Source organism: Polypterus senegalus, chromosome 11, assembly GCF_016835505.1.
Source record: "Polypterus senegalus isolate Bchr_013 chromosome 11, ASM1683550v1, whole genome shotgun sequence".
Taxonomy (NCBI): domain Eukaryota; kingdom Metazoa; phylum Chordata; class Cladistia; order Polypteriformes; family Polypteridae; genus Polypterus; species Polypterus senegalus.
Genome location: NC_053164.1, coordinates 103,297,999 through 103,324,942, shown reverse-complemented (window position 1 = coordinate 103,324,942; position 26,944 = coordinate 103,297,999). Strand labels below are relative to the sequence as shown.

The 26,944-nt window shown below is 40.7% G+C and overlaps 1 protein-coding gene across 1 annotated transcript in view; it reads right to left on the bottom strand.

Annotated features, from left to right (window-relative positions):
* kiaa0930 (KIAA0930 ortholog) overlaps positions 1–26,496 on the bottom strand; it is a 152,845-nt gene extending 126,349 nt beyond the window's left edge. The window contains exon 1 of the mRNA XM_039769410.1: positions 26,118–26,496. Coding sequence (XP_039625344.1) covers positions 26,118–26,259 — 142 coding nt within the window. The 5' untranslated portion in view covers positions 26,260–26,496. The remainder of the gene's footprint in view (positions 1–26,117) is intronic.
* Positions 26,497–26,944: the final 448 nt, after the last annotated feature.

The following is a 26,944-nucleotide window of genomic DNA, read 5'->3' as shown; positions in this document are numbered from 1 at the left end:
AAGGTGTCAATGGTCGTCTTTTGGACAACTGTCAAGTCAGCAGTCTTCCCCATGATTGTGTAGCCTACAGAACTAGACTGAGAGACCATTTAAAGGCTTTTGCAGCTGTTTTGAGTTAATTAGCTGATTAGATTGTGGCACCAGGTGTCTTCAATATTGAACCTTTTCACCATATTCTAATTTTCCGAGATACTGAATTTGGGACTTTCATTAGTTGTCAGTTATAATCATCAAAATTAAAAGAAATAAACATTTGAAATACATCAGTCTGTGTGTAATGAATGAATCTAATATACAAGTTTCACTTTTTGAATGGAATTACTGAAATAAATCAACTTTGTCATGATATTCTAATTTTATGACCGGCACCTGTATATGAGAACACCTTTGCTCTGCACTCAATCTGCCAATGAATTTTCAAAGCAGCTTAATACTTTCAGTGCTGCCCCAGGCTGCATCATATGCAAAGCCAGATGGAACTGTTAACAAAGTATTCGTGTTCTTATTCATCTTCAGCTTCTATTTGGGGTTGTCATTTTATGGGTTTCAGCATGATTTTTACAGCCGGACGCCTTTCCAGGCACCAACCTTCCAATAACAGTAATTAATGTGGAGTGCAGAGTGTATCACACTGGAGTGAATGCTTTAAAGGAAGACTCCGCTGAAATTACTTTTTTTAACAATTTCTCCAACAAGTAAATGAGTTTCTAACTTGAGATGTCTATGGAGGCAATTGCCAAATATCAGTTATAATTACTAGTAGTAATAGTAAATAGTAAATACTTTTTTCAAAGTAAAATAATTTACAGAAACTATTCTTCACAGGTAATACAGCATTCTTGAAAAGCCAGAGGAGTGCAGAAGTCCTCTGTAAAAACATGGATCTAGGCAAATTGCACTTTGAGGTGGTTACTCCTAAATTGGGTTTATATTATGTTTATTATAAACAACAACAACAAAAAAAAAATCAGAGAAGACAAACAAAGGGTTAGAGCAAGTGTGTTCCATGTTCATTGCTGGAGGACCTAAATGTTCTGTCAGAGAACTAGCTGGTAAACCTTTTGAGCAACAACCAGGAGATGGGGGTAAAAAATGAAACAAAACAAGAATAAAAAAGGTATAAAGTAAAACAAAACCGTAGTCCAACATGAGAGACAATAGTCATAATTGAGAAAACAAAAGAACACACAAGAAAAGAGCACAATGATAAACTTTGAATACTTCAGAGATCTGCAGGCTTTGCACTCATTGCCATCCTTTTATACACAGGTGACCTGACCTCAGAGGCCACGCCCCTAGCAACAAGGGAAGCAAACCGAACGACAGAAACAAACACTGGTTGCATCTGAGGCCCGAAAATCATACCAAATCATGACACTAAGTGGCTGGATGTTTTTGTCCCAGCTCCTTTGCTAGTTATAAACAAATCCGGTCTGATATCGGAATTAATTTAATTATTTGGATTGCTGGTATTTTCATTCAATCACGTTGGCGTGTTCTTATTTCGTAAATATTTGCTTTCCCAGGATATCACCCAAGTTGTTTGTAGCCAGAAGCAGATTAGTAGTTATCAGTCCTTCACTTCAATCTCTTTATTTGTTTCCAAATATTTTATCAAAATGCATAATTTCATGATGAGCACACATGTGTGGAAATGGAACCCAGTCAGATGGGTTAACCTATTGTTAATTGGCAGCTAGTTAAGCAGTCAAGATGCAGCTAAAAACATTATTTAAAGACTAAAAGCAGTAATTAAGTATTGGCAATCTGAATGAGCCAGTGAACTAAAATGATGCACAAAATGACCAATAAATGCTCCAACGGCAATAAATGGTTTCTAATTAAGAAACTGAGTGGCAACAAAATGTGCAGCCAAAGTAGTCCTCCTAAGCAAAACCAGAGCAACCCGGAAAAGTTCCAGGTTAATAAATGAAAGATGAAAAGGAGCAATTTTAAGGTTAGAATTCACCATTTATGTGAAGGGGTTGCCCCATTGTTGCCTGAAAAAAAATTCAAACCTGAAAGCAAATAAAAATAAAACCCTTTTTAAATTTCAAGAAAAAAAAAAAAACCTTGAAAATGATCACTTTCTAATGTACTATCCCCTTTAGACTCATACTGCTAGGTCCACAGGAAATGCTTAATTAAACATATTAAATGTTAGAATATTAAAAAAGACAGAAATTAATGTATGGAAAACTGAAGTATGTATGTTGGAGGCATTTACCTCTTAGTGACGTGTTTAATACTGTATATATCAGTAAAAAAAACATTAATATTCAATGCCCTAGCTACATGATATAATAAATAAATAAAGGACATTGAATCCTACATTAACAAATAAACTGCTACATCTGCCAATCAAAATTGGCATTGTTTGTTGGAAATAACCATATTCAGGATGGATTTAAAATCACCAGTTACATATTTCTAATTTGACGTAAGCAGAAAAAGTATTGTCTCACAAACTTTAAAGAAAGTATAAAGGAAATGATTACCCTGCAAAAATCACAAAGACATCTTTCTTAGCAGTGGTTCAATTGTGATTTGTATTTGGGTGGCCGAGTATGTTTTAGTGTTTCTCACCCACTGCATTTGATACACATTTCAGTACACAGTGCACAGATCAAAGAATGATCAGACTGCTCCATTGCACATTCCCTAAGTAAACTGAGGGTCAGCACAGCAGCTCGGGAAGCAATTTCATCCTTCATATATACAGTGTAGTTGGAGTTAATAAGCGAGACAACTGCTCAGCTATGTGACATCTCACAGTGCACTGACAAATACTTGGCTGCCAGACTCCGTAAGAAGTGGGTCACTCACTGATTTGGCTTGGTGGTAAACAAAAACTGTCAGCCTGGAGTACATAAAAAGGTTTGCTGTTAGTTTTACCCAGAGGGAAATAAACTGAGTGCCTACAGCTCACAAAATACCGTCATGTGAAAAAATAAGTACACCCCATTGCAACTATTAATGTTTACAAAATATCTGAACAGGAAAACAGTGGAGCTTCATGCAAACAATACCTACAGATAAAGGTAACATACTTGAATAAAGACACAAAAAAAATGTGCCTTTTCAGTCATTTATTCAACAAAAATATTATTACATGTTAATCAGCTACTGGGTACACTCTTGTCTTCAGAGGATGGTATTGCCCCCTTTAGCTGAAATGACTTCTTGCAGGCATTTTGCAGAACTGCCCACCAGTCTCTTACATCAGTTTGGTGAATTCTGACCACTCGCCCACGCAAAATTCTTTCAGTTGCAAAATGTTTCTGGGTTTTATTGCATGTGCTGCCCATTTCAAATCCCCCACATTTCAATGGGATTCAAATCAGGGCTCTGACTAAGCGAGTCATTAATTCTCCTTTTCTACCATTTCCTTGATGGAATTGCTAGTGTTCTTCAGATCATTATCATGTTGAAAGGTCCAATTTCAGTTCAGCTTCAACTTTCAAATAGATGGCCTCATATTCTCAAGCACTGTTTAGTATAATACAGAATTCATAGTTGACTTGATGTCTGCAAGCTGCCCAGGCCCCAAAGGCAGCAAAGCAGTCTCAAGCCATAACACTTCCACCACCATACTGCACAGTTAGCATAAGGTTATTGTTCTGAAATGCGGTCTTCAGTTTGAATTAAATATGTCGACTGTTATTGTGACCAAATAACTCTCTCTTATTCTATTGATTGTGCCAGAATATATTGGTGCTAAATTTTAGTCTTGCTCTAATGTTCTGGCCAGTAAAGGCTTTTTCCTGGCACGGTTTACATGCAGGTCAAAATTCTGTAATCTTTTTCTCATTGTAAATGCATGCACTTTGACACTAACTTTTGCAAGAGTTACCTGCAGATCCCACAATGAAATTTTGGGGTTCTTGGAGACTTCTTTTAGTATCAAATGGTCAGTTCTTCGGCTAAATTTGCTGGGCTGCCCAGTCCTGGACAAATCAGCAGTTGTTTGAAATCTACACCACTTGTAGATGATTTTCCTTACATTGCAATGATTGATTTCAAATAATTTGGAGATCTTGTTAACTCTCTTGCCAAACTCGTAATCATCCACCGCCTTCCTTCTGTGGCCCTTACAAGAGCTCTTTTGAACTTGGGATGATGACACCACACACATCAATAGTACAGAACGATCACCAGAGAGAAATCTGTGGTGTAAATAAGAAATGTTACATATGCAGACTTCCTAAAAAGGATCTAGTCATTGGTCCTAATCTGGGACAACTGATTCTAATTTTATGGATTTGATGTGGTGATAAGTGAATGGGTATAGTTACTTTTTCCATGTGACAGTCTTGTTAATTTAGATTATGAGAATGAATACACCATGTCAATTTTATATATATATCATTTGTTCAAGTGTATCACTTTTATCTGTAGGCATATGAAGATCTAATGTGTGCCTCCATCTGGCCCTGCAGATTTTCTTGTGTGTAGCTTCCTCAGTTGCCTCCTTATTGGGTCCTCAGTTATGTACAGCCAATACTGATGATCAGAATTGGACTTAACACTGGCCAACTCAGATGACGTGATAGAAGTTGTTGATGTAGTAGGGATGGCGTGGGGAGACTGTCATAGGATGAAGGTGGCAGGGTGGTTTCTATTAAAAAATTGCTTCAGGGCATTAGCTTTGTCCACATCCCCTTCTAGGACATGAACAATGGATTGCATGAGTCAAGTAAATGTTACAATTCCATTATCTGTTGCTTGTTCCTTCACTGTTTTCTGGGCTGCCAACATTGGTTTGTCATCCAATTTAATAAAGAGAGAACAGATACCGTATTTTGGTAACGTATTAGTTCATTGCAACTACTGTAGATGACAAAAAGCTTAAGGTCCTCAGAAGTTTCTTAACCTCCTCACATCCCTCTTTAAATTATTATATTGATGCTAAAGTTTCATTACATTCAATACAGTTTATTACAAATCAGTAAGTTATAGTTTTACATCTTACTCAAATTAGATCAGATGTCCCATCTTCTCTCCATTTGGGAGCAGAGAAAAGAATACCATTTAATTTGAATCAGTCAATCAAAGATACTGAAATATCCAAAGGGTTTCCAACACATCAGAATACTCAATTAATTGAGGACAACTTTGACTAAAGCCTGCCAGACACTAAAAAAAAATAATAATAATCTGCGTCTTCCTGCTTTTCTCTTGTATGAGAAAACGGTGCTCTCTGACAAGAGACACAGAGAGAGAGAGACTGACCCTTACTCAGTCATCTGGCTCAGGTCCAAAATGTAAAGCGGTGCGTCAGTGGCAAACAGCAATTGTTCACTCCAAGTCTGGCCTTGTGTGTCATCTTGATTGGTTTCAATGTCATCCAAAGGCAAAGCACTGAAGCTGAAACAATGGCATATTTAGTAAGAGGGTAAGAGCCATTGTATTTTAGCTGTGGTCACTGCAGTTTCTGTTCCTGCCAAGTTACACAATAACAAGTACTCTGACACTCCAGCACTTGTACGTTTGATCAGTTTTTAGCTTTAGAAAATAAGTCATTGCAAAAAAAAAATAAAAAAAACAGTACATTGTGAAGAGAGTAACAAGTAAACTGTCCACTTCACCATTTACTGAACCCAAAACCCAGCAAGATCAGGCACAAGGCAGGAACGTACGCACAAAACCAATTAGGGAAACCATTGGCTGTAAGGTTTGTCTTCACTGTAAAGGCAAACACACATGCCAAGGGAAGAAATCACTGCCACAACCATTTTAAGCAGGTCCAAAAGCACATTTCAGACAATAAACAGCCTTAAAAGTGGATAAATGCTGTCTGGTGCATATTAAATCATATTTGTTACAATAGTCTAAACACTAATTTCATAACAAAAACAAGGAGAAAAACAAATGTTTGGTCAATGAAAAGCCTTAACTAATAAGTCAGGAAGTTTTTTTAAGCAAGTATGTGCCTGCTACCCAAACGCTCAAAAGCACTCTCAGCTAGATGTTGTAAAAGAAACGTTATGTCTTCCCAACAATTTTTTTGTCGTTCTGAGAAATGAACTGGTGGATGATGGACATTACAATATACCACTAAAAACTTCAGTTCTCCTTTATTGTAGTCATTCAATACAAACTGAACCTGGCAAGTGTTATTTCATTACATTTCATCTTTTAAACATTAGCTAAAATGTATAGTGCACTAGATCCAGACATTTGCCTAATGAATCAGTGCTTGTTTTTTTACTTTATTTTGATCGATGATGCCTATTTGTTCCATTTTGCAAGACCTGGTGACCATGAGTAACAGAGCTGAGCACAAATCTGAAGTGCTGCATTGATGCATTACACATACTGTACAAAAAAAAATGACAAACATTAGCAAAATGAAAAGCAGGAACCCTTCCTTAAATGGAGGCTCTCTATTAACTTCCTCAGATTGAAAACCACTCCTAACATTAGCCAAAAAAGAGCAACACTGATTGATTTCTACGTACTTCTGGCCATTTCTGCCACTGTGCAGAAAACTTCTTCTTCTTTCGGCTGCTCCTGTTAGGGTTTGTAACAGCGTTTCTTTTTCCATATCTTACTACTCTGTTATACCAATCACCTGCATGTCCTCTTTCACCACATCCATAAACCATCTCTTAGGCCTTCCTCTTTTCCTCTTGCCTGGCAGCTCTGTCCTTAACATCTTTTTCCCAATATACAAAATATAAAAACATTATTAAAATGAAGTGATATTCCATCCATCCATTTTCTAACCCGCTGAATCAGAATAGGGTCACGGGGGTCTGCTGGAGCCAATCCCAGCCAACACAGGGCACAAGGCAGGAACCAATCCTGGGCAGGGTGCCAACCCACCGCAGGACATTATGCTCATTAATTTGTGACTTGCAAGCTACTTCTACTAACATGAAAAATAGATTTGGACAGATCAGATCATGCCAGGTTAGGTCAGGTTGGGAAGAATGTACTGTTTTGCCACACCAACCACACAATGAAACAGCTCAGGATCCTGGTTAGCAATCCCCCAGACAGATGTGCAGCCCACTCCCAACCCCCAGAAATGACCCTCTATCTGCCACAGCCAGGTGTTATGTAGGCATCCCCTTGGCCTGGTCCAGCCACTCAGATACCCAACAATGAGGATCTTACCAGCTGGATCACCCTCAGAAAATCGCACCACATGGCTGTAGTGCTGCAACTGATGCTCCCTCACAATGCAGGTGATGTGCCTCATTTGGGACTCCATGAACAACCACTCATACGACACAAACTCAAACCAATGGTACCCAAGGATTCTCTGAATAGACACAGTAACGAAGGTGTCAGGTCTTCAGCTCAGGTCACTGGATAGCATTCATGTCTCACAACCATATAGCAAGACAGGAAGCACCAGGACTCTAAAGACTTGGAACTTCATCCTTTTGCAAAGATATCGGGAGTGCCACACACCCCTCTCCAGCGAACTCATGACCCCCATGTTCTCTCAATCCATCTACTGACATTATAGGAAGAGTCACCAGAGACATGAATGTCACTGCCGAGGTAAATAAACCTCTCAACAAGGTCAACATTCTCTCCGCAGACAAACTACTGATGGCTATTCATTAAAGGCTCTTGGCCCTTGCTGTGGTAAGAACCCCAGATATGATAAAAAAAAAAATTATTCCAGGGTCCACATCTTCATTCTTACCAAGAACCAAGATCTGGAGGCTGGAATTAAAAATTTTCCTCCTAGCTCCAGGGTCCGGGGTTCTTACCCCAGAAAGGGGCACCATCTGTATTCTTTATAGATTCTCTATGTTTGTGTGGGTGAATTTCAGGTAATGCGTGTTTCCCCCCTCATGTGAAAGCCATATAGGTTGTTCTGGTTGGTGGCCTTACATTGGTGCTGCACTTAGTATGAACGTCTATGTGAAGGACACAATGGAAGTCTGTGCTTATTCCTACATTGCACTGCCTTTACAACCTTAAACTGAATTATTGAGATTCAAATAAATATACAAATTGTGATAGGTGGCCATTGCCACTACCTGGCCGGGACGCCAGCAGAGTGGAAGGACCAGGGGAAAGGGAATTGATGAGGCATTACCTCCCTTGGGACACTAGAAGTCAGCCCTCCTGGGCGGCTGTGGCACCACGGATTCCCACAGGGCATGTCGGGAACTGGAGTTTGGTGACGCCCTGTTGGGTTCCATGGTGGCCACCAAGGGGAGCTGCAGAACCCTGTAGAGCAGGGAACCCCAGCCCCAACTATTGGCAACAGAGACTTACTCACTGAAAGGATACAGCAAAGTGATTGCCCCCTTCACTGAGGACACTTTTCAAAACGCTAGGCGGGCAGGCTTTGCAGCGGCACAGAAACAGGAGAGAGACCGAGGTGAGAGAGCATTAAAACAAAGTATTTTTATGGCCCCCAACAGTTTCCCCATATGACATGAGTCTATAGAAATCTTGTTACTACAAAGTACATACAGCAGATACTTTCATTACACAAAGTGACCTTGAAATGCTTGAAAGAATCATCCACTGAGCAGTTAGTTCTGTAGTCGGAGCTCAGTTGTGCACATTTGCACAACAATCCCCAAACAGATAAATTGTAAAAAAAATTTCTTTCTTCAAACTTTCCTCATGCTGTTTTTTTGCTGTTTTTGTTTCCTGCGGTTTTCAGTGATACCTTTTGCTTATTGCTCATCAAAAACATCCATTGGAATTTAAGTCATTGTCACCCTCCTATAGAAATGGCAGGCACGAAAAAACTATAACAGTGTTAATGTTTGTGGTGTGCAATCTGTTGGAATGACAAATGCAATGCATATGTCTTTGTTATATGCAAAAAAAGAAGAAAATCTTGGGTTGCAAACGTATGCAAACTGCTGCATTTGAAGACGGCAAAAAAGCAGATTTTATGTGGTTCAGTGATACTCGTTCAAGAAACATTCCCGAAGAGCGTCCCGAAGTGCAATCACCGCGTCTGTGGAAGACTATTTAGGTCCACAGCTGTGCTGCATCTCTCCGCCAAAGCGAACAGAAAAGATTTCGATGGGTGATGCAAGGAACATTATGAATGCAGGGAATAGTATTACTTGGCCACTAACCTGGTCACAACCCTGCCTGACTGCTGTGTCTGTTTATAGGAGAGTGGCAGATCCCACTGCAATAAATAACAGTGCTGTTCCTGTTTCAAGTTGAATAAAAACTGGTTTTGCTAAAGTACTGAGACTTAGCCTTGTGTTTTTGGGTGTAAGACAGGGACTTATAGCATGACCACGATCTTTTAGGATTCGCTTCTGTGGCTCTTCACTGCAGTGTTGTGAGCCTGCTGTTGCCCTGCCTCAGCAACGGACAAACAATCTTAAACAGATGCAGCAATCGTGCTTCAGAACGCATTTCAGTGTGACGTTACCGTTGGGTGGGGGGACGGAGGAATCCCAAAAGAGTTCAGAAACCTCACAGTACGAACAGGCATACAAGCACTATTGGGCACCCCACCTTTACCCACTCTGCAGAATCAGTATCCTGCCTGGCTAGAGGAGTGCTGGGGGAACCTGAGGAGGAAAATCTGAGGCAGCGGTGGAGCAGCAGCACATGGGGCAAAAGGCAGAGGATACCCGTTGTTTAAGTTGGCAGATAAAGTGGCTGCATTCAAAGCCAAACTTAATTTATGGGGCCGACAAGTGAACATTGGGATTTTTGATATGTTTCAAACGTTAGCAGAGGTTGTTAAAGATACCAAGCCAGGGACTTCTTTATCCCAGCTGGTGTATGATCACCTATCTCAGCTTTCAATAGATTTTGAGCATCATTCACAACCACAAAAGACCCCCAAAATGGGAAGGAATGGATCCGTGACCCATTTATGAATAAGCCAGGTGAATCAACTTTGTCTGTGCTTGAAGAGAATCAACTGCTTGAGGTTGCAAATGATGGTGGCCTTAAAAGTATGTTTGAGACAACTTCAAATCTCCATACGTTTTGGATTAAAGTAAAGGTGGAATATCCTGAGGTTGCCACAAAAGCACTGAAAAGTCTGCTTCCATTTCCAACATCCTATCTTTGTGAGGCAGCATTTCCTGCAGTGACAGCAACCAAAACGAGATTACGGAGTTGACTGAGCATAAGCAACACACTTCGCGTGTCACTGTCTTCCATCATCCCCAGATGGGATCGTCTGGTTGCAGGAAAACAAGTTCAGGGCTCCCACTGATTCTGCACTATGGTAAGTTGTATAATTTCTATTATGATATTATAACTTAATAATAATAGAAATGTAATGTAAATTGTGTATAAAACTGGCGTACGAACCCGCCCCCAAATCCTCCCCGACCTCAACGGTCACTGGAAAAATTAGCTTCTAGTAAAGCGGTCCTTGGTGTCAAAAAGGTTAGGGACCACTGCTGTAGAGGACCTCCAGTGCACCAGGGAGTGATTCCAGGTAATACTGATGAGCCACCTGGAACACTCCCGGGACCTGAATAACAGGAGCCGCCTCATTCCATTGAGTGGCCAGAGTCGGGAGGTAAGAGACAAAGCCTGAGGAGCAGTGGAGGCAGATGGACTGTAAGAAGGGACTATACTATATATTGGTGTGCTGTTGGTAACTGGTGCACTTAGACTGTAAATAAACACTTGGGTGTTAAGTTGAACCTGTGTCCTTGTGGGGTAAAGATGGCGGTATGCCCACTAGTGGCTCACAAAATGTTAGTTTTTAATACCAATTAAAATAAATGGAAATAAAATGAAAGCAAAAATAAATAAGTAAGGCCATGGAAACACTGGGAGGAACAGCTTATTCCAGCAGCATCGGGCAGAAAGGTGCAGCTCTACACCAGTGGCTCCCATCCTTTTCCTGCATCCCTAGAAAATGTTTAATTTATGTTCACACCCCCTGCCAAAATAATATCCCATTTAAAGATGAAGAAGCCGAATTTCTGATTTTTGAACAACATACAGTAATGCAGGTGCACAAATTGAATAAAAAACAATATGCTTTTAACTCTGCGCATGAAGTTTAAGTATAAATTCAGCAATTTACTTTTAAAAAGCTCAATAATCTTGTAAATATGTCCCCCATGAAGCTTAGACACTTGATTGATGATCCAGGGGTTGGGTTATCCTGTGAAGTATCAAATGGCGTGAAGAAATGACATACGATCAACGATCGAGGGGTTTGGAGACCCCTGTGAAGAAATGGTTGCCGGGGCTCCACTAAGCAATGAAATACACTCAGTGAGCTCTGTAGCCCAATAACACCTGCACTGCAGTCCAAAAACAGTTGCACCTCACAGTTAAAATTAGTGCTCTACCACAAGGACCACCAACAAGAGAGATAGGCTGAGAGGAAGTAGCAGGTGCTGCATTCAATTCAGTCCCTAGGCAAACATGTCAATCAAACCTCCAAATTACTAAAGTTTCCAGATCAGGGCTTGCATAGAAATCAATACTCCAGCACACCTTTCCCTACAGATCAATACAAGGTCCAAATTCCATTCTCTTCAATAAAATGTTATTCGCCTTTACAAACTCTTTACCCGCAGCAAGGAAGGCACTTTTCTGCAGCTCATTCACAGATAACAACTGCATGTGGAATATTTAATTCTTGTCATATCATAGAACAGGAGCAGTAACTAATAAATGACCTACAAATAACATCACACTGCAAGACACCGAGTGTACCATGATACGCATCACTCAACTTTGGCGACCTCTGCAATGCTAGACTGAGTACCAGTCCAATACAGGGCAGATTCATGATGATCCCGTACCCTTACTGGGATGGCCCAGAGTTGCCAGTCAGCCTTACTTACATCTTTGGGACTTGGGGTGAAATCCATGTAGAACACGGAGAGATGCAATTTCCAAAATACAGCAAAAACGTCATTCACATTTAAACACTTGAAATGTACTTTTAAAAAATAAGGAAGACACTTAAAGAAACTGCAACTTCAAATTGTTTTCACTACTATTAAATATTGCTATCCATCTGCCGAGGGCACTGGATCTACTTAATATTTATACAGTCAGTAATAAATGAAAATTCCTCACATTCTTCACCATTTATTCTCTCGATGTTCTTCATACAGTATAGAATTCTGATTATTTAAATGATCCTTGCTTGCCTGTCATTTCTTCTCTATTGGCTACCCGCACAGGTCAATGCCTTCCTAAAGACGTTTTATGATGTGTTCGTAATGAATGGCAGTACAAAGAATAAACAGAAGACTGAGGATGTACTCACACTAGGCATATTTGTCCCATGCTGTGTCCAAGCATGACTGTTCCCCCATCTCTACTCCTCCGCTGGCCTGTCTGCACTTTCACGTTCTGGGCCCGGGACGATTTCATCATCAAAGTGCAACTTTATGTAAAGCCAAAACAAGACCCAAACTCGGAGTGACAGCATGCATGTCAAAATGATTTTCCCTATTTTGTGGTTTTATTGGAGTTATGTAGGACAGGATAACGTTCTGACACAGCTTTATTGAGTGTGCAGCGCAGCATTTTGCTGTTAATCGTGCTGCACATACGAGAAGATTTTTACGGAGGCAAATGATGTTAAGGGAGGAATATGCAACTTTTCTTGCCAACTACAACTCACATTCATCTTTAAGGTGAGAATAAAAACCTGTTTTAACTTGTCGCATCATTGACGTCATGTCTGTGTTCTGTACGCAGGCACACTTAGCGATAACACTGTTACCGAATCCTACTGAACCGTTCCCAGGCCCACCTCTTCCAAGTACGGTGTGGTGGGCCCAGCATGGAGTGTTGCAAGTGGACAAACATGCTTGGCCAAAGAACAAATTGCAAAAGTGAGTACACCCTAACTGATTATATATACCATGGCTAGCAGAAAGCGACCTGTATGTGAAGCATCTGAAATGCTGCTGGCAAACCAAAGCTGCAGACAAATCAGTCAACCAGGCCGAAAGAACAAGTTCCTTCATTAAAACAGCCAGCTAATGTCAGTCTAAATTATAAAGATGACGGTACAGCTCACAAAACCACAGCTCCTTCCTTCCAAGCATGTTGTCATTTATGAATATCAGTTAATTTTTATAAAAAGGTTCACACATCAAGCATTTGCAGAAAAAGCAGCTTCATGAAATGATGCTTAGCAGAACACAATAAACTCTTACTCCATTAGCGTTCTTTTCACTGGGCTCTCTCATCTAAACAGCTCCCATTTCAATCCAGACATAAAGCACAATGTCAGCTCTTTGCTGCCGCACTTTAAAAGCATCAGCATTCAAATGCACATCTTTAAAGTCCTCCTGCAGATCATTTTAAAGTCAATTTGAAACCAAAGTGAGAAATATGCTAAGCCTGACAAAAAGGGGAGATTTTTTTGGGGGGAAGTGACTCGATTACTTAGCAGAACTAAAACACTGCTAGTCAATGCAATGCATTTTAAATCCAGCAGTGCCACTGGCTAATGCAGCCAAGGATAGCGATATGGTTTGACATCCAATCATTCCATTACTCCTCTCCAGCATTAAAGAAACAGACTTACTGTAAATGAAGCCTGAAGTTTAAAATATTAAAGAAAGAGAATTCAGTTCATAATTGTTATACTACATTCAGACGACTTTGAAATACCTTACTACACACAATGTAATATAACCTAAGGCCCAACAAAGATGCGCAATGCAATTCTCCTCACCATCAGAAGTGTTACCAGTTGACTGACCTTCAGGAACGTCTTAAAGATTCAGTCTTGCAACACCTTGAGACTCCTTAAGGTTTCTCCAACCCAGCTCCAATATAGTATTATTATTATTTTAAAAAATCTGTTCTTGATTTAATGTGCTACTGTTCAGGGATCTTTCCCAGTATTACCCCTATAACCACTAGCTCACCATGACTCTGACTAGAAAATTAATTCAGGGCAGTTTAGAGGTTGCTGTTTTGCCATTTAGTCCGGGTGTTAACTGTAAAAGTAAACTCTTGAGGTGCTCTACCAAAGAACTTCATTCCCATGTCACCACTGACTTTGTATTGTTTTGCCAGCCACTCAAGTATATTGCATGCACTGTGATTTATGCAGGTCTTCTTGAGGAAAGGTGTCTGCAAAAAAATTTAAATCCTAATATCAAAATCTTTAATTAATTTCAAAACAACCCTTTAGGTTGAGGAATGAGGTTTAACTCCACATAGTCTGACAGTACATACATAGCTTGTGACTTTGAAAATTGTTGACAAACTTTATTGTATGGGTTTAAGTAAGTAAAGAAGAAGCTGGATGATTTAATTAAAAAGTAAAAATTAACATCACATGCAAATAAACAAAAAATAAAAAGAACAGTTTAGCATGACTGTCTAACTTCAAACAGGTTTGGGAGTAGTTTATTATCTAGCTTCACTACCAGTGTCACACATGCGCGTCAGAGAGTCTTCCCAGGTATGTGCTACCACCCCAAGCCAAGAGGGGGAGCAGACATGAACTCTACCGTCGTCTTCTCCTTCCTCCACAGTGCAGAGAAACTGCCCAGTGAGAGCAACTGACTCTACCCTTTCCGGTCCCTGGGCCATAAACGTGAGACCACCTGGAAGGATGAATCACTTCTTGTTCAAGCATTCTAAGAAGAAGAGCTCAACGGCCCGTTTACAGTCAATCTACTCATTTGCACTGAGCTAGCCCAACAGTTACAGAGCAGCATTTTTGATTCCTTTTTAAATGCCAGCACGTGTGGTTTTTGTTGAACTTTGCATATAAATGGATGCTGGGTTGGCACCCCAAACATTTGTCGCAGTATAAGCCTGCCACTCCCTCAGATGACCACACCAGTTAATCAGAAAATTGAGGGTGGCACAGGACATAACGATCTGTCAAACAGCATTAACAACAATAGGTATGCAATTCATTTTAAAATCTGCTGCCCATTTATGTTTAAAATTTTCTATGAGTAAATGCTGCCCATTGTTAGCCGCACAAGTGTTCTGATTTGCTGAAATAGTGAAGTTGAATTCATAAAACGTAATATGAAAAGAAACACCAATCTGAGTGTTTAGGCTGCAGGGCTGTAGACTACCGTTTTATTCAATTTGACCCTTAGGTCTTGAATAATATACAGGACAACTAAGTTACATAAATGAAAAAAGGTATACAAGCATTCTAAAACACAGCTCCAATAAATATCTATATAGAGTCTCTTCTCAAAGATCTTCTTGTAAGAAGGGAATAAGGACTGACACATTACATGAAGAGTAACTGCTCAGGGATGGGTGTAAACTGAGTGCCTTACTTCAACTGATGCTGGTGCCAACTTTTAAGATTACTGCATGTTATTTACAACACTTAATACTCTCCTTCTTTTGCTCCTGTCTCTTCAATATCTGGTCACTCCTACTGCTTTACTCAGGAATCTGTCCATTTGACACACTGGCAACAACATTTGCACAATGAGGAAGACAGGAGGCTGGCAGGGCATAATACAAGGAGTATGGCATCCCAACCAAAATGTAGTGTAGAACATTGACTGGGCATCATGGTAGAATGAGGGCAGGCAGGAGAACTTGGGCTACGCAGTTACTGGTCTGTCAGATAACTTAATGGCTACAGTAGACTCTAAGTTTTCACAGGAATCCCACAGAAATGAGAGTGGAGAGAGCGCCAATCCAGCAACCTCTTTTAGTAGGTGCCAGACCGACCCAGAGTGTTCCTCAGGCATGTCAGTATGACAGAAGTAGTCTCAAGTCAAGCCTTAAGAAGGAACCCCTAGGTCTCATTCTGTTATGCTTAGAGTCAGGTGGATATGAGGGCAAGAGTTCACGTGGTATGGAGGACAATGTGATGATGTGAGGAGGAAAGAAGGCCAGTAAGTGGACGAGACGGTCTGTAAATGAGAAGAAGTATGTCAAAAGGAATTCATGGAACTGCATGACCCTCATTAGATGACAGGTAGGTTCACCTATTGCCAAGTAAGGCCCAACAGCAATGAATCTGTTGTTTAGATGAATTTTATTGTATTTATTACAGTCTTCTCTCCTCAATAAACCCAATTATTTAGGATTTCTGGTCCCTGTCAGTCTGTTCATAAGTGTTCCCATCAGGTTGACAACACAGTATGTAATGTGAAGTTCTGCATGGCTAATTCCTCAATGTTTTGCAAATGCTTTTACATTAGGGTGGGCTTTGTGATAACATGATGATTCATCTAAATATTTTCACCTTAAATAAAATTAATGAACAAAATAAAGCCTATAGTTTCTGTCTCTCTTTCTGTGGGTAAGGATCTGCGCTGGAATCTGGAAGGTTGGCACTTGTGAAAGCCAACCCAGACACAGACAGGCATGAGACAGATTTAATACCCAGGACATGGTGCACAAATCACCAGCACCAAGACACAATATGACATAACAGTCCCTTCCTTGCCGCCAGTCTATCCGCCTCCATTCCTATTCAGGCTTTGTCCTCTTCCTTCCGACTCTGGCGGATGAATGGTGAGGACTGGCCCCTTTTTATAGGGCACCCGGAAGGATTCCTGGTGCCCAACGAGTATCTTCTGGTTACACTTACAGGTTGTGGCAGAAGTGTGGCCAAACAGGGCTCTGAAAATGTCCATATGTCCCCTGACGGTGACCAAGGGCCCCAACAGGGTTAAGCTCCCATGTTCATGGCCTGTGGCCACACTGGAAACCAAGGGGGGTGCCCTCTGTCTGCCTGGGGAAGAAACTGTCCTAAAAATCCTCTCTCCTCTGGTCCTTCCATACTCTGGGCGTCTGCCACACACTTCAAATCCCATTACTCCCAGAAAAGATCTTATTCTGTTAAGTCCTTGAGCAAGGCCCTTAACCAGAAAATTGCACCGGGGTGTTGGGTGCTGTACAATGGCTAACACTGTGCTCTGACCAACAAAGGTAATGTGAAAAAACAATTTCCCCTCAAGGATTAACAAAGTAAATCAAAATCAAAAGAAAAAAAAATGACAATGGCATATCACACAATCAAAGAAATAATAATATTTTAATATTTAAAATCAATGAAGAGAAAACAAACCACTAAAAAAGATATCAAGTAAAAATGTTACTCTCTCCCTCTCTTTCTAAAGAAAAGGTAAAACCAAACGTGAGGAACATTTAGCTTATCTCAGTCTTGAAAATGCATCTGAAGAGATAGAGCTACCAGGGAAGTGGAAAAGAGGAAGGCCTAAGCAAAGGTTTATGGATGTGGTGAGAGAAGACATGCAGGTGATGGGTGTAACAGAACAAGACGCAGAGGACAGAAAGATATGGAAAAACATGAGCCTTAAGTTGAATTTGTATGTAAGTTAGAACAGGTACATTATTTTAATAAATGCTATTGTTGACCGACTGTAACCAAGTGCTCTGCCAATGAATGATGGAGTTTCACCTCTCTGACCTTTTAATTACTTCTACTTTATTTTCAATGGTGATCACCAGCACTTGCATCAGATTTGTGTTTCAGAGACATTCTTGAAAGGTGAAGACAAAAGGTTAAGATGAGCTCATCTGACAGCACTGTACACGTTATCACAGCAGGAAGGCCCTCATCAACACACGTCTGATGTACTGACAAGAGTCAACTTCCTGCTATGTGCGTAACAGTACAAGCAGGCTTGCTGTTGAGAATGACTTGGGGTGGTGAGAGGGGGGGTTCATCACTCGTCCACCACACAGTCACCTCCACTACAGTATGCTGCCTGCAGCGTTCGCCCACCAAGAACGAACACGGTGCGGCCAAAGGTGGGTGGTGAATCGCCCAACCCCAATTCAACAGGCAGCCATACGAAGCACACTACAATGCTGCCCCCGCTGCCCTGTTCACCCTCAATGGCCTCTGTTCAGCCACAACCGGGTCAGTGCTTGCAGCATTACCAGCCATGTGTGCTGGGCGGGCAGTGAAACGCCCCCTCCGCTCCATCCAGCCTGTGTCCAGTCAGAAGCAGTAGCTGCAGTGGCGTAGTGGGCGGGCAGAGAACCATCGTCCTGCACACGAGCAATAGCTGTGGCCCCGGTGACTATGAACCACGGGTCACTGCTTGCCGCCGGGATCCACCTGAGGAACACTACACTGCGTGAGCAGTGAAATCGCCTCCCTCCAGCCACCGCTTGCAGCATCCCCAGGCCAAAGATGACGGAGTGGCAGTTACTGAGGCGCATACGTCACAGCTGTGGCCTCATTCATAAGTTGTAGGTTGGATGTCCGTAACCTGGGAACTACCTGTACTGGTAGAAATGTTAGCATTTGGTAACTTCAGCAAAGCCTGGAACCAGTGCTACATGAAAAGAATTGTTACTGTTTGCTTTTTAAATCCCACAGGTAGAGAGCTCACTGCAAATCTTACCATATTTATGATAGACTAGAGGCCTTTCCGTTATCCGGACTTTACTGGTGGCAGACTCAGGGAACAGCAGCTCAATTAACAGTTCCAGGACTTATGATTCTTTGAGAATTATTTTCAAGTAGTAGAGGCTGGCCTGGCATTCCATCCAAATGTTGTTGCTGCACCAAATCGCTATCACCCCAAATTATCAACAATGGACTGATAGATTGAAGCAGGGCTTGACTTTCATGACAATAATTACTCTGGAAAATGTGGAAATTCTGTAGATTATAAGCTTTTGGGGAATTGTTGGGCTGAGGTTATTTGCTTTCTATGTTAATTTCCTATCTCTGATCACTAGAACTTGTGCAGAGACAGACAAGAGAACAGTGTAGTAGCTTGATTCAGCAGTCAAAGTTCAACTCACACGAGCAAAGTCCATCCGAAAATATGCTGCTCAGAATATTTTCTATGTCAACCAACTTTAAATATACCCGACAGGCTTTTACTTCTGCGTACTTGTTTTTCAGACTCCTCTTTTTAATGTGGTGCATCTAAGCCTTTTCTTCCTTCAAAACATCCATGTGATGTCACCAGTGATGTGTGTAACCTGACACCGTGAATACTTGAGCCTAGTTAACCATGAGGAATCAGATTGATTCACCCTTAATAACTGGATTGATTTGGCTCAAAGGTTTTCACAATTTTAAACTGCAATTCTTATCTCTCACTATGTCTGAATAAAAAGAGTGAACCATCCACGAGACATAAAATTCTTTCCTTACATTTTTAAGGTAGTGCTATTTAGTCTTTTTATTCAAAAATTGTAAACAAAAAACACTTAATCCAATCAAAGTTTGTGGATGGCTTATATGTGGCCCGGCCATACTTGACACAAAGCTGCGCACAGCCTTGAATGGGATACTCATCCATTAATGGGCGCACTCACATTGGCACAATTTAGAAATGCCTGTTAACCCCAGGAGGTGAACCGGGTAAAAAACCTACACACGCAGAATCCACATAAGTAGTGTTAGACAAGGAGTGTTTGATGGAGATGTGAGGCAGCAACATCCACCACCGTGCCATTCCCTTCATTTCTGCTACATAACACTCCCATTCTTACTCCATCAAAAGTTAATTTTCTGATTCCTTACTAACTTTGTGTTTAGCTTTTCTTATTATATATTCACCAGTTGCCATTATATTTACAGTGCATTATTTGTTGCCCTGTAACCTGCACTACTGTAGTCGATCACTAAAAACAGTGTGATTACGCTCAAAATGTACAACGAGGAATGTCGAAATTCATCAGCGTTGCACTGCCTGCCAGTTTCATTTCGAGATAGGCAGCTTGGATCATTTGACCACTCGGCTGACGTCACTACAACATCTGCATTGCACCGACCTCAGAAGCTCAACGAAATCCCAGAGTTACTTGTCAGTCAGTGTTTGACTGCAGCAGTCAATATGGAAGCCTGAAGTAATACAGTGGCTTCCCGTCTTTGTTAGAGTGGAACTTTCAGGGTTTTCATGAAAGATTGATAAGGGTATTGCCATTGAGTTTAGAATAGTCAAATACATTGGTAAAGTAAATAAATAAATTCAGTAGAACTGTAAACCAAATGCCTTGAACATGCCAAAATACTCATTTATAGAATGCAAATGATCCAGACTAACACTACGGAAAGCCATGGTTGCAAATTTTTGTTACCTTTTTTAATATACTACAAACGTCATGAAACAAACAAATAACAAATTAAATCTTCAGTACCAGCCTCCACCTCCTAACTTACCCAAGATAACCGGATAACTCCACCTGAACTCACGCTCTTCCCCTCCATTGTAGAATATGAATTTGTTCATAGCATTTTAGATTCAAGCTTTCTTTAACTGCCAGTCTCTTTGCCCAGTCATAAAAGCTGCTATGAAGCAAAGCTGATCCAAAAAAAAAAAGACCCCACACTGTGTCCTAGTTAGAGACCACTTTCTTTGATCAATGCAGGCATCAGCTGTTCAGTCAGTGTTCACTAAAACACTGGCACGAAGACTAAAAAATATTATAAATAATGCATCGCGATAACCCCGGGTTCATTCAGTCTAGTCCTATATCAGAGCACATGCACTCCCTGCATCACATAATTAACAGGGCTCCCTCAATTAATACCCAGGCTGCTTTGTTATCAATAGACTCATAAATAGCTTTTGGCCATGTGATCTAGATTTATTTATAGATGTCATTCTAATAAGGCTTGAGAACTCATTTTATTATCATTCCTTTCCAAACCTTGCATAATACAAGTTGAAAGAATTGAAAGGACACAGTTTAACCCAGCAGCATCAAGCACACTGCAGGAGCCAACCATTAATCTTGTTTCACAAAATTCACTCATGTCAGACCAGTTAACATAACAAACTTATTTGAGAAGTAGGAGCAACACTTGAACACCCAGAAGACACCGGGAGGACATACCATCCACGTCTAGATTTGGTCCAGTTGTGCACCCCAAGCTGCTGGGACAGACTCCAATCCTCCATGATCCTGAGCTGGACAAGCAAGTTTGGTAATGAATCGATGAATAATTAAATTAGTGAATGAATGATTTATTTATTAAGGTTTCTGTGTTTTAAAAGCTTACATCTCTTCACCAACAACTGGTTTCTTATTTGCAGCTGTCAAGAACTTAATCTGTCGATTGCTTTTATTATGATAATCTAAACAGATTATATTTGTATCTTCTAATGAATTCTTAATGTTCTGTAGTGCCGGTAAACAGATATTGACTTTCCTATAAAACCTGGTACTCTACCGTGCTAAAGAAATAATTTTGTTTTCCTTTATCTGTGGCTTTAATTAAAACATTAATTTAATTTAATCAGTTCAATGTTAATTTTCTGATCCTACCTTATGCTTTCCTTGGCATCATTGCCTTAAACATTTTGTACAGCACTTTGTAGGGCTGTTCATGTTCACTAAGAAAAACCCAATACAAATTAAAAATTGATTTTACAGATTGACATTGAACGAACGACACTTCAACTATGCTTTTTCCTTCTAATGTAAAGGCTCTGTAGACTTTCATTCATTCTTGTGGAAGTAAAGTGAACAGGTTTTCAACCTTTATGGTATTCCTTAATATTTCTGTCTGGTAATTTAAACAAAAAGCATTGTTTTTAACCCCTTTCCCTACATTTTTGAAATTGATTGTTTTTAAAAAGCACCAAACCAATGTTGCTTACTGAAATGCTTTACTATTTAAGCATCGTTATTCAAAATCTTATCACTAAATATACATATTTAACAAAGATGACACATTCTTTACATGAACCTTATAGAACAGGTTACTGAAAATGCACATCACTTTGTTGAGATGGTACTTTTACTACATTTATGCACCCAAACATAATTTAAAGATACTAAATAATTAGAAACAGACAGACAGATTGAATTTTATTTGTCCCAAGGGCAAACTTTAGCTTTTAACAAATACTATAAAGAAGAACAGCATGAACCCCCATCAAACACATACAAAAAGAAAACCTTTGACTGGGCTAAAGATAAGAGAGCAGTCACAGCGTGGCATTATAAGCCATGGGATATACTTGACGTCACACAACTCATGAGTTTGAGGATGTTGTCACGTAAGCCATGTACGAACTATACTTGCGCACGTACTTCAAGAAATCATCACAATAAGAGAACACCATCTGGCTTCGCTGTGTTGCTAGTTGAAGAAAGAAAGATGCTAAAATAAAAATTCTTTGCATTGTGATGCTGTTGCGAAAGTGAAATAAAAAAAAAAAAAAGACAGCAACAGTGACAGAGAATATGTGAGACCTTTTACTGTATCGCATCATTATGATGGGGAATATGCCAATGAAGAAAGCACCATGAAGACATGTCAGCATTTAAGTGTGATGATTTGCTTCACCGCATCGAACCATTCATCAAATATTGACACACACACACACATTGATCCTGATGGAGCTGCAAGCTTGTTGTCGCATGTTGACAGTAAACAACCACGCGGACGTCATGTGCCAAACATCTAACACAAACAACATCCATGTTTTTGCTGGTACTGCAACTCACGCACATGTCGTGTTATGCTCTGATGAATCAAAAGAATGCGTGACGACCATGATGCATGCGTGTAAGCGTTCTGAGTGTGATGTATAAACCAGCCCTAAAGACGCATTGCCATAGGTGCAAAGGAGCATAAATAGTATTTATTGACGCACTTCTGTTGATTAACTTTATCCAAAAAAATATTCAGTGCTCATGATTAAAGTTAGTGTGTCATAGAGAGGGTGTGTACCATTCTTCATAGCAGCCATCAGTTTTGTCTGTGCTGGTACAGATAGTAGGTGATAGTAGCAGTACCATCCTACCAACACCTAGGCTCAAAGTTCAACTGTAGTATGGCTTCCTTTGGTGATGGATCAGCATGTCCTCCCCTTTGTTTGCAAAAACCCTTAGGCTGACTGATGAGACTGATGAATGACTCTGCATTTCAGTGTATCTTGAGTGGACTTGAATCCCCTCTAAACCAGTTCCCTGCCTTACACCCAATTCTAGTGTTAGGTTCTCAAGAAACTTCAATTGGAAAAGAAAGTTAAAAACAAAAAAATAGATTTTGTTAAATTAACTACAGTTCTATTTATCCTTGTGGATTGTTCAAGCTCAGACTCTCAACACATCTCTTTAACTATGATATGACACCAATAAACTGTACACATTACACCAACCACATATTATGGTGAACAAGTAGTAAAACATAAGTCGGTCTCAAACAGGAAACATCAAGAAAGTCATGCTAATATAACTTCTCGTTAACTTTAGAAATTAAATCGGACCAGTTCACATTAGAGGAAAGGAAATCATAAACTTCAATCTCTGTATATAATCTTCATTTGGGTCTTGATCTTTGTTTGTCCGCGAATTAATTAGAAGAAGCACTAGATGGCAGTAGAGAGACAGCTAAAACATAGGCATTGCATTAAGAATCTCCTCCAGGCTTATACTACTGAAGACTGTAGTACGCCAGTCACACCTCAAAACAGACATTCAAACTAAACAAATTGTTGTGCTTTAAATCAACTAAAGAGATCTTCATTTAGATCTTGATCTTTGTTTGTCCGCGAATTACATGCATGTGTAGACCACTATCCAGTTTAGTACGTTGTTGTTACTCACGGATATCAACAATGTGTCGGAATAACGAAAGGGGTGGTGGACAGTGTTACGCTGGTTAGCTCCTTAGACCCGGTTAGAGAATGAGATTGCCAAAGATAAAAGGTACGTGCCTACGTAACATATGAATGAAAGAAAGACAGTGGGTAAAATGAATGACAACGTAACAGCACGTTCCAGAAATTATTATTGTTACGTTGTAGCCGGCGAGTGCTGCGCGTCTCACAGTTGTACTGTGGCTTGCTCACATGTCAGTGAAGTGATCCCTATTTATGCTTTAAAGAGCCTGGATACCTATGTGTCCCCCTTTAATAACCATTGCTCCATGTATATTGCCTTACTCTTTGGATTGCCACAAAGCAACATGCGAGATAGAGAAAGGTTGAGAAGACAACGTGAGAGGAAACGATAGCGTCGTGAAAACGAGACGGACTGTGAACGGACAGAAGCAGAAATGCTCATACACCATCACATAATTACTATTTGGACAGTGATTCTGAGTGGGCCTTTCCTATCGAATCAATATCCAAGGGTTTTCTTTTTTAATTTTGTTTCCCTTATAAAAAATCATAATGCTGTGCGACGAAGGGCCCAGTTCACGACTGACAGCCACGTTTACACAGGTAGCCCTACACAGACAACTTTAACACGCGCAACGTAGTTGGGCGCACATGGCTAGTTAACTATATTCTTGGAAAAAAATAAAACTCTGAAGAGTCCACAGTTGACCATACCAGGCAAAGTCACCTAAGCCAACTGGACACCAGCTCTCTGCTGGACATTGTGTCATTTAATAAGCATATGGTTATGAAGTCAAGTCACTCAGGTCAGGTGTCACGTCAGTAACTGTCTGCACTGCTCCTCCTGCATGTGGAAACCAACACCAAGGATGCTGGGAGTCGCAGAATCCAAGGATGCAAAGATTTAATCTTCTCCACATTAGACTGCCCAGGACATACTAATATAGTACAATGACTGGGAGTTTCAGTTTGTGTCGGTCACCACAGCCATGACTTTGTGAACTGTTGCTGTGACTCGGAGTGTTACAAACAACTCTGTTCCACCACCAAACCCCTCTAACTGGGGTTTTTCATTTCTTCTCCACTGCTTTTAACTGGTTATATTTTAATTATCATGTTAATGGATTTCCACAGTCAGGTACTGTATATTAATCAAGATGAAACAGCATGTTCATGCATGTAAATGATGTATGGTTTCATTATTTAATGTTCACTGCATTATAGTTGGAAAATTCAGCAACTGAGCTGACTCTATACTCATTGAAGGGCACTACACAAAAATAAATGACAAATCAGTGTATGCATATGTCAATACAAACATAATAAACGTACAGCCTCCAGGTTTCCTCTTACGGCTACCCTAAAAGGCAGTTCTCATCTTAATAAAAACAGTAATTCTGCTGCTACAACAAATGAGAAATAAGCGTGAACAGAGAATAACTCCAGAGTATGAATAAAAGATTTTAAGTTAATGGACACAAAGGTTGGTGTGGGAACACAGACAACAGAAGTGAGAGGTCAGGAGACAAGAGACACCAAGTGGCAGGCAGCACATCACACTTCACAAATACTGCAGTCCCATGGCTCTGCCACTGAAAGAAATGCAGAAAACATTGTTTCACCATTTGCCTCTCAGACGTGGCCCCAAGATGGCCGTTAACAGCAACTGATAAGTTAAATAGTATGCTAATAAAATAAATATACATGTTGCATTATCCAGACTAATAGGCAAGGAAAACTTTGTTAACTCTACATCACAGAGTGAATGAAACCAGTTTTCCCTGTTCAGTACAACCTGCTAGTGAGATTTCACTTACATATGTTTTTAAATCCACCTTTTAAAAATCCCATATTCCATTTCAAGGTAGCTGGGAGCTGAAGCCTAACCCATCGGCACTGGGCATAAGGCAGGAATAACCTCTGGAAAGGATGCCAGTCTATACTCACTCATAGCGGGCCAATCAATCTAACAACATGCCTCAGGGATGTTGCAGTTCAGACAACTCGGCAACAAAGTCAAGTGGCAGGACTGAGAGAATACTAACCACTACAATATCATAATGTAAAAATCGAATGTACATAATAAATAATTGCCAAATACCAGAAAAAAGCAAACAATGCCAGTAAATGCAATAAGCTAGGTATCAGACAAATAAATTAAGTTTGACGATGAGAATAATGTGCCACCAAACGCTAGTTACTAAGCCTCGATCCAGAATTGCATTTGCCTTCTCCAAAGCACCGGGTGCCAAGGGCACGGTAAAGAATACCCGACAGGAATCTGCTGTGGCTTCTACCAGTTTGAGCAAGCGAAGAAGCAACCGACCAGCCACCTTGATCTGCGTGCCCTCTCTAATGCAGACAAGTTACTGGAGCAGTGAGGTGCCAGGAGTGGAGGGCACGCGACAGCCAAGCTCTTCGATTCAAGCACAACGAAAGTGTGCCACCGCAGAAAGCAGGAGCGCCTACCGCTGCAGTGAAGTGTAGTGCCACGCTTCCAAGTCGCATCCCTGTCATTGTCTGCGGCAGTAAAAGTTACACAGGCTGCAGTGGCAACGATCAGACACTTTTTGCTACGTGTCCGCCGTCCGTATTTACAGACACGCATCTACAAGCAACCCCTAAGATTTATTGGATAAAACTTACCAGTGACCTCATGCCTGACATTCAACCGGTTTCGCTCGTCAGCTATGGCTCGGAGCATCTGCTGCAGAGACTGGTCCAGCTCTGCCTTGTCCTCCTCGGCTTGTTGCCCACCCGGCTTCCTACTGATTTTAAAAGATGCCATCTCCAAGCTGCGATCATGTCAGTCAGTGCTCCTTTAAGTAAAAAAGCACTGAAGCAAAAGAGGGGAAACGTCTAGGATATCCTCACCCCCTCCTCTGCAAACACGGGGGTTATCCCTTTTCGGCCGCCGCGGCGATCCTATTGGAACCCTTCACGCTAGTGACATCGCCAACGAGCTCATCGCTCACTCAAGGCAAGAACACAACAGCAGCGAATTCACTTCCGTCTACTTTGTTATGAGATCAGCTGGAAAGAAACGGGAACACCCCTTGCACTTCCTGCAACAGAGCCTAGAGCGAGTGCTCTTAAAGGGGCCGCGCTAGCCGGGAGGGCGGGGAGCATCGCCACTACACGGGCGTTTCCCACATTAGCCCCGGCTTTCTTGTGCACAATGGTTAATAATTATGTCATTGGGTTACCAAACATCAATACCCATATTGTACCGAGATTAGTTTCAGCGAAGGGGAGCATATGAGGATTTGGACATCATGGTGCAATGCCCACACGCACACCCTGCACTTGACTGGCAGTGTAATGTGCTGTGGCATGGTTTATGTTATTACTGTAGAAAAATCAATCAAATGTTATCACATATTGGATATCAAATGTTTGAAGGCATCCGACCTTCTTCAAATGAATGAATCAAACATGAGGATTATTATTTTTAGACTTTAATTCTCCATTAA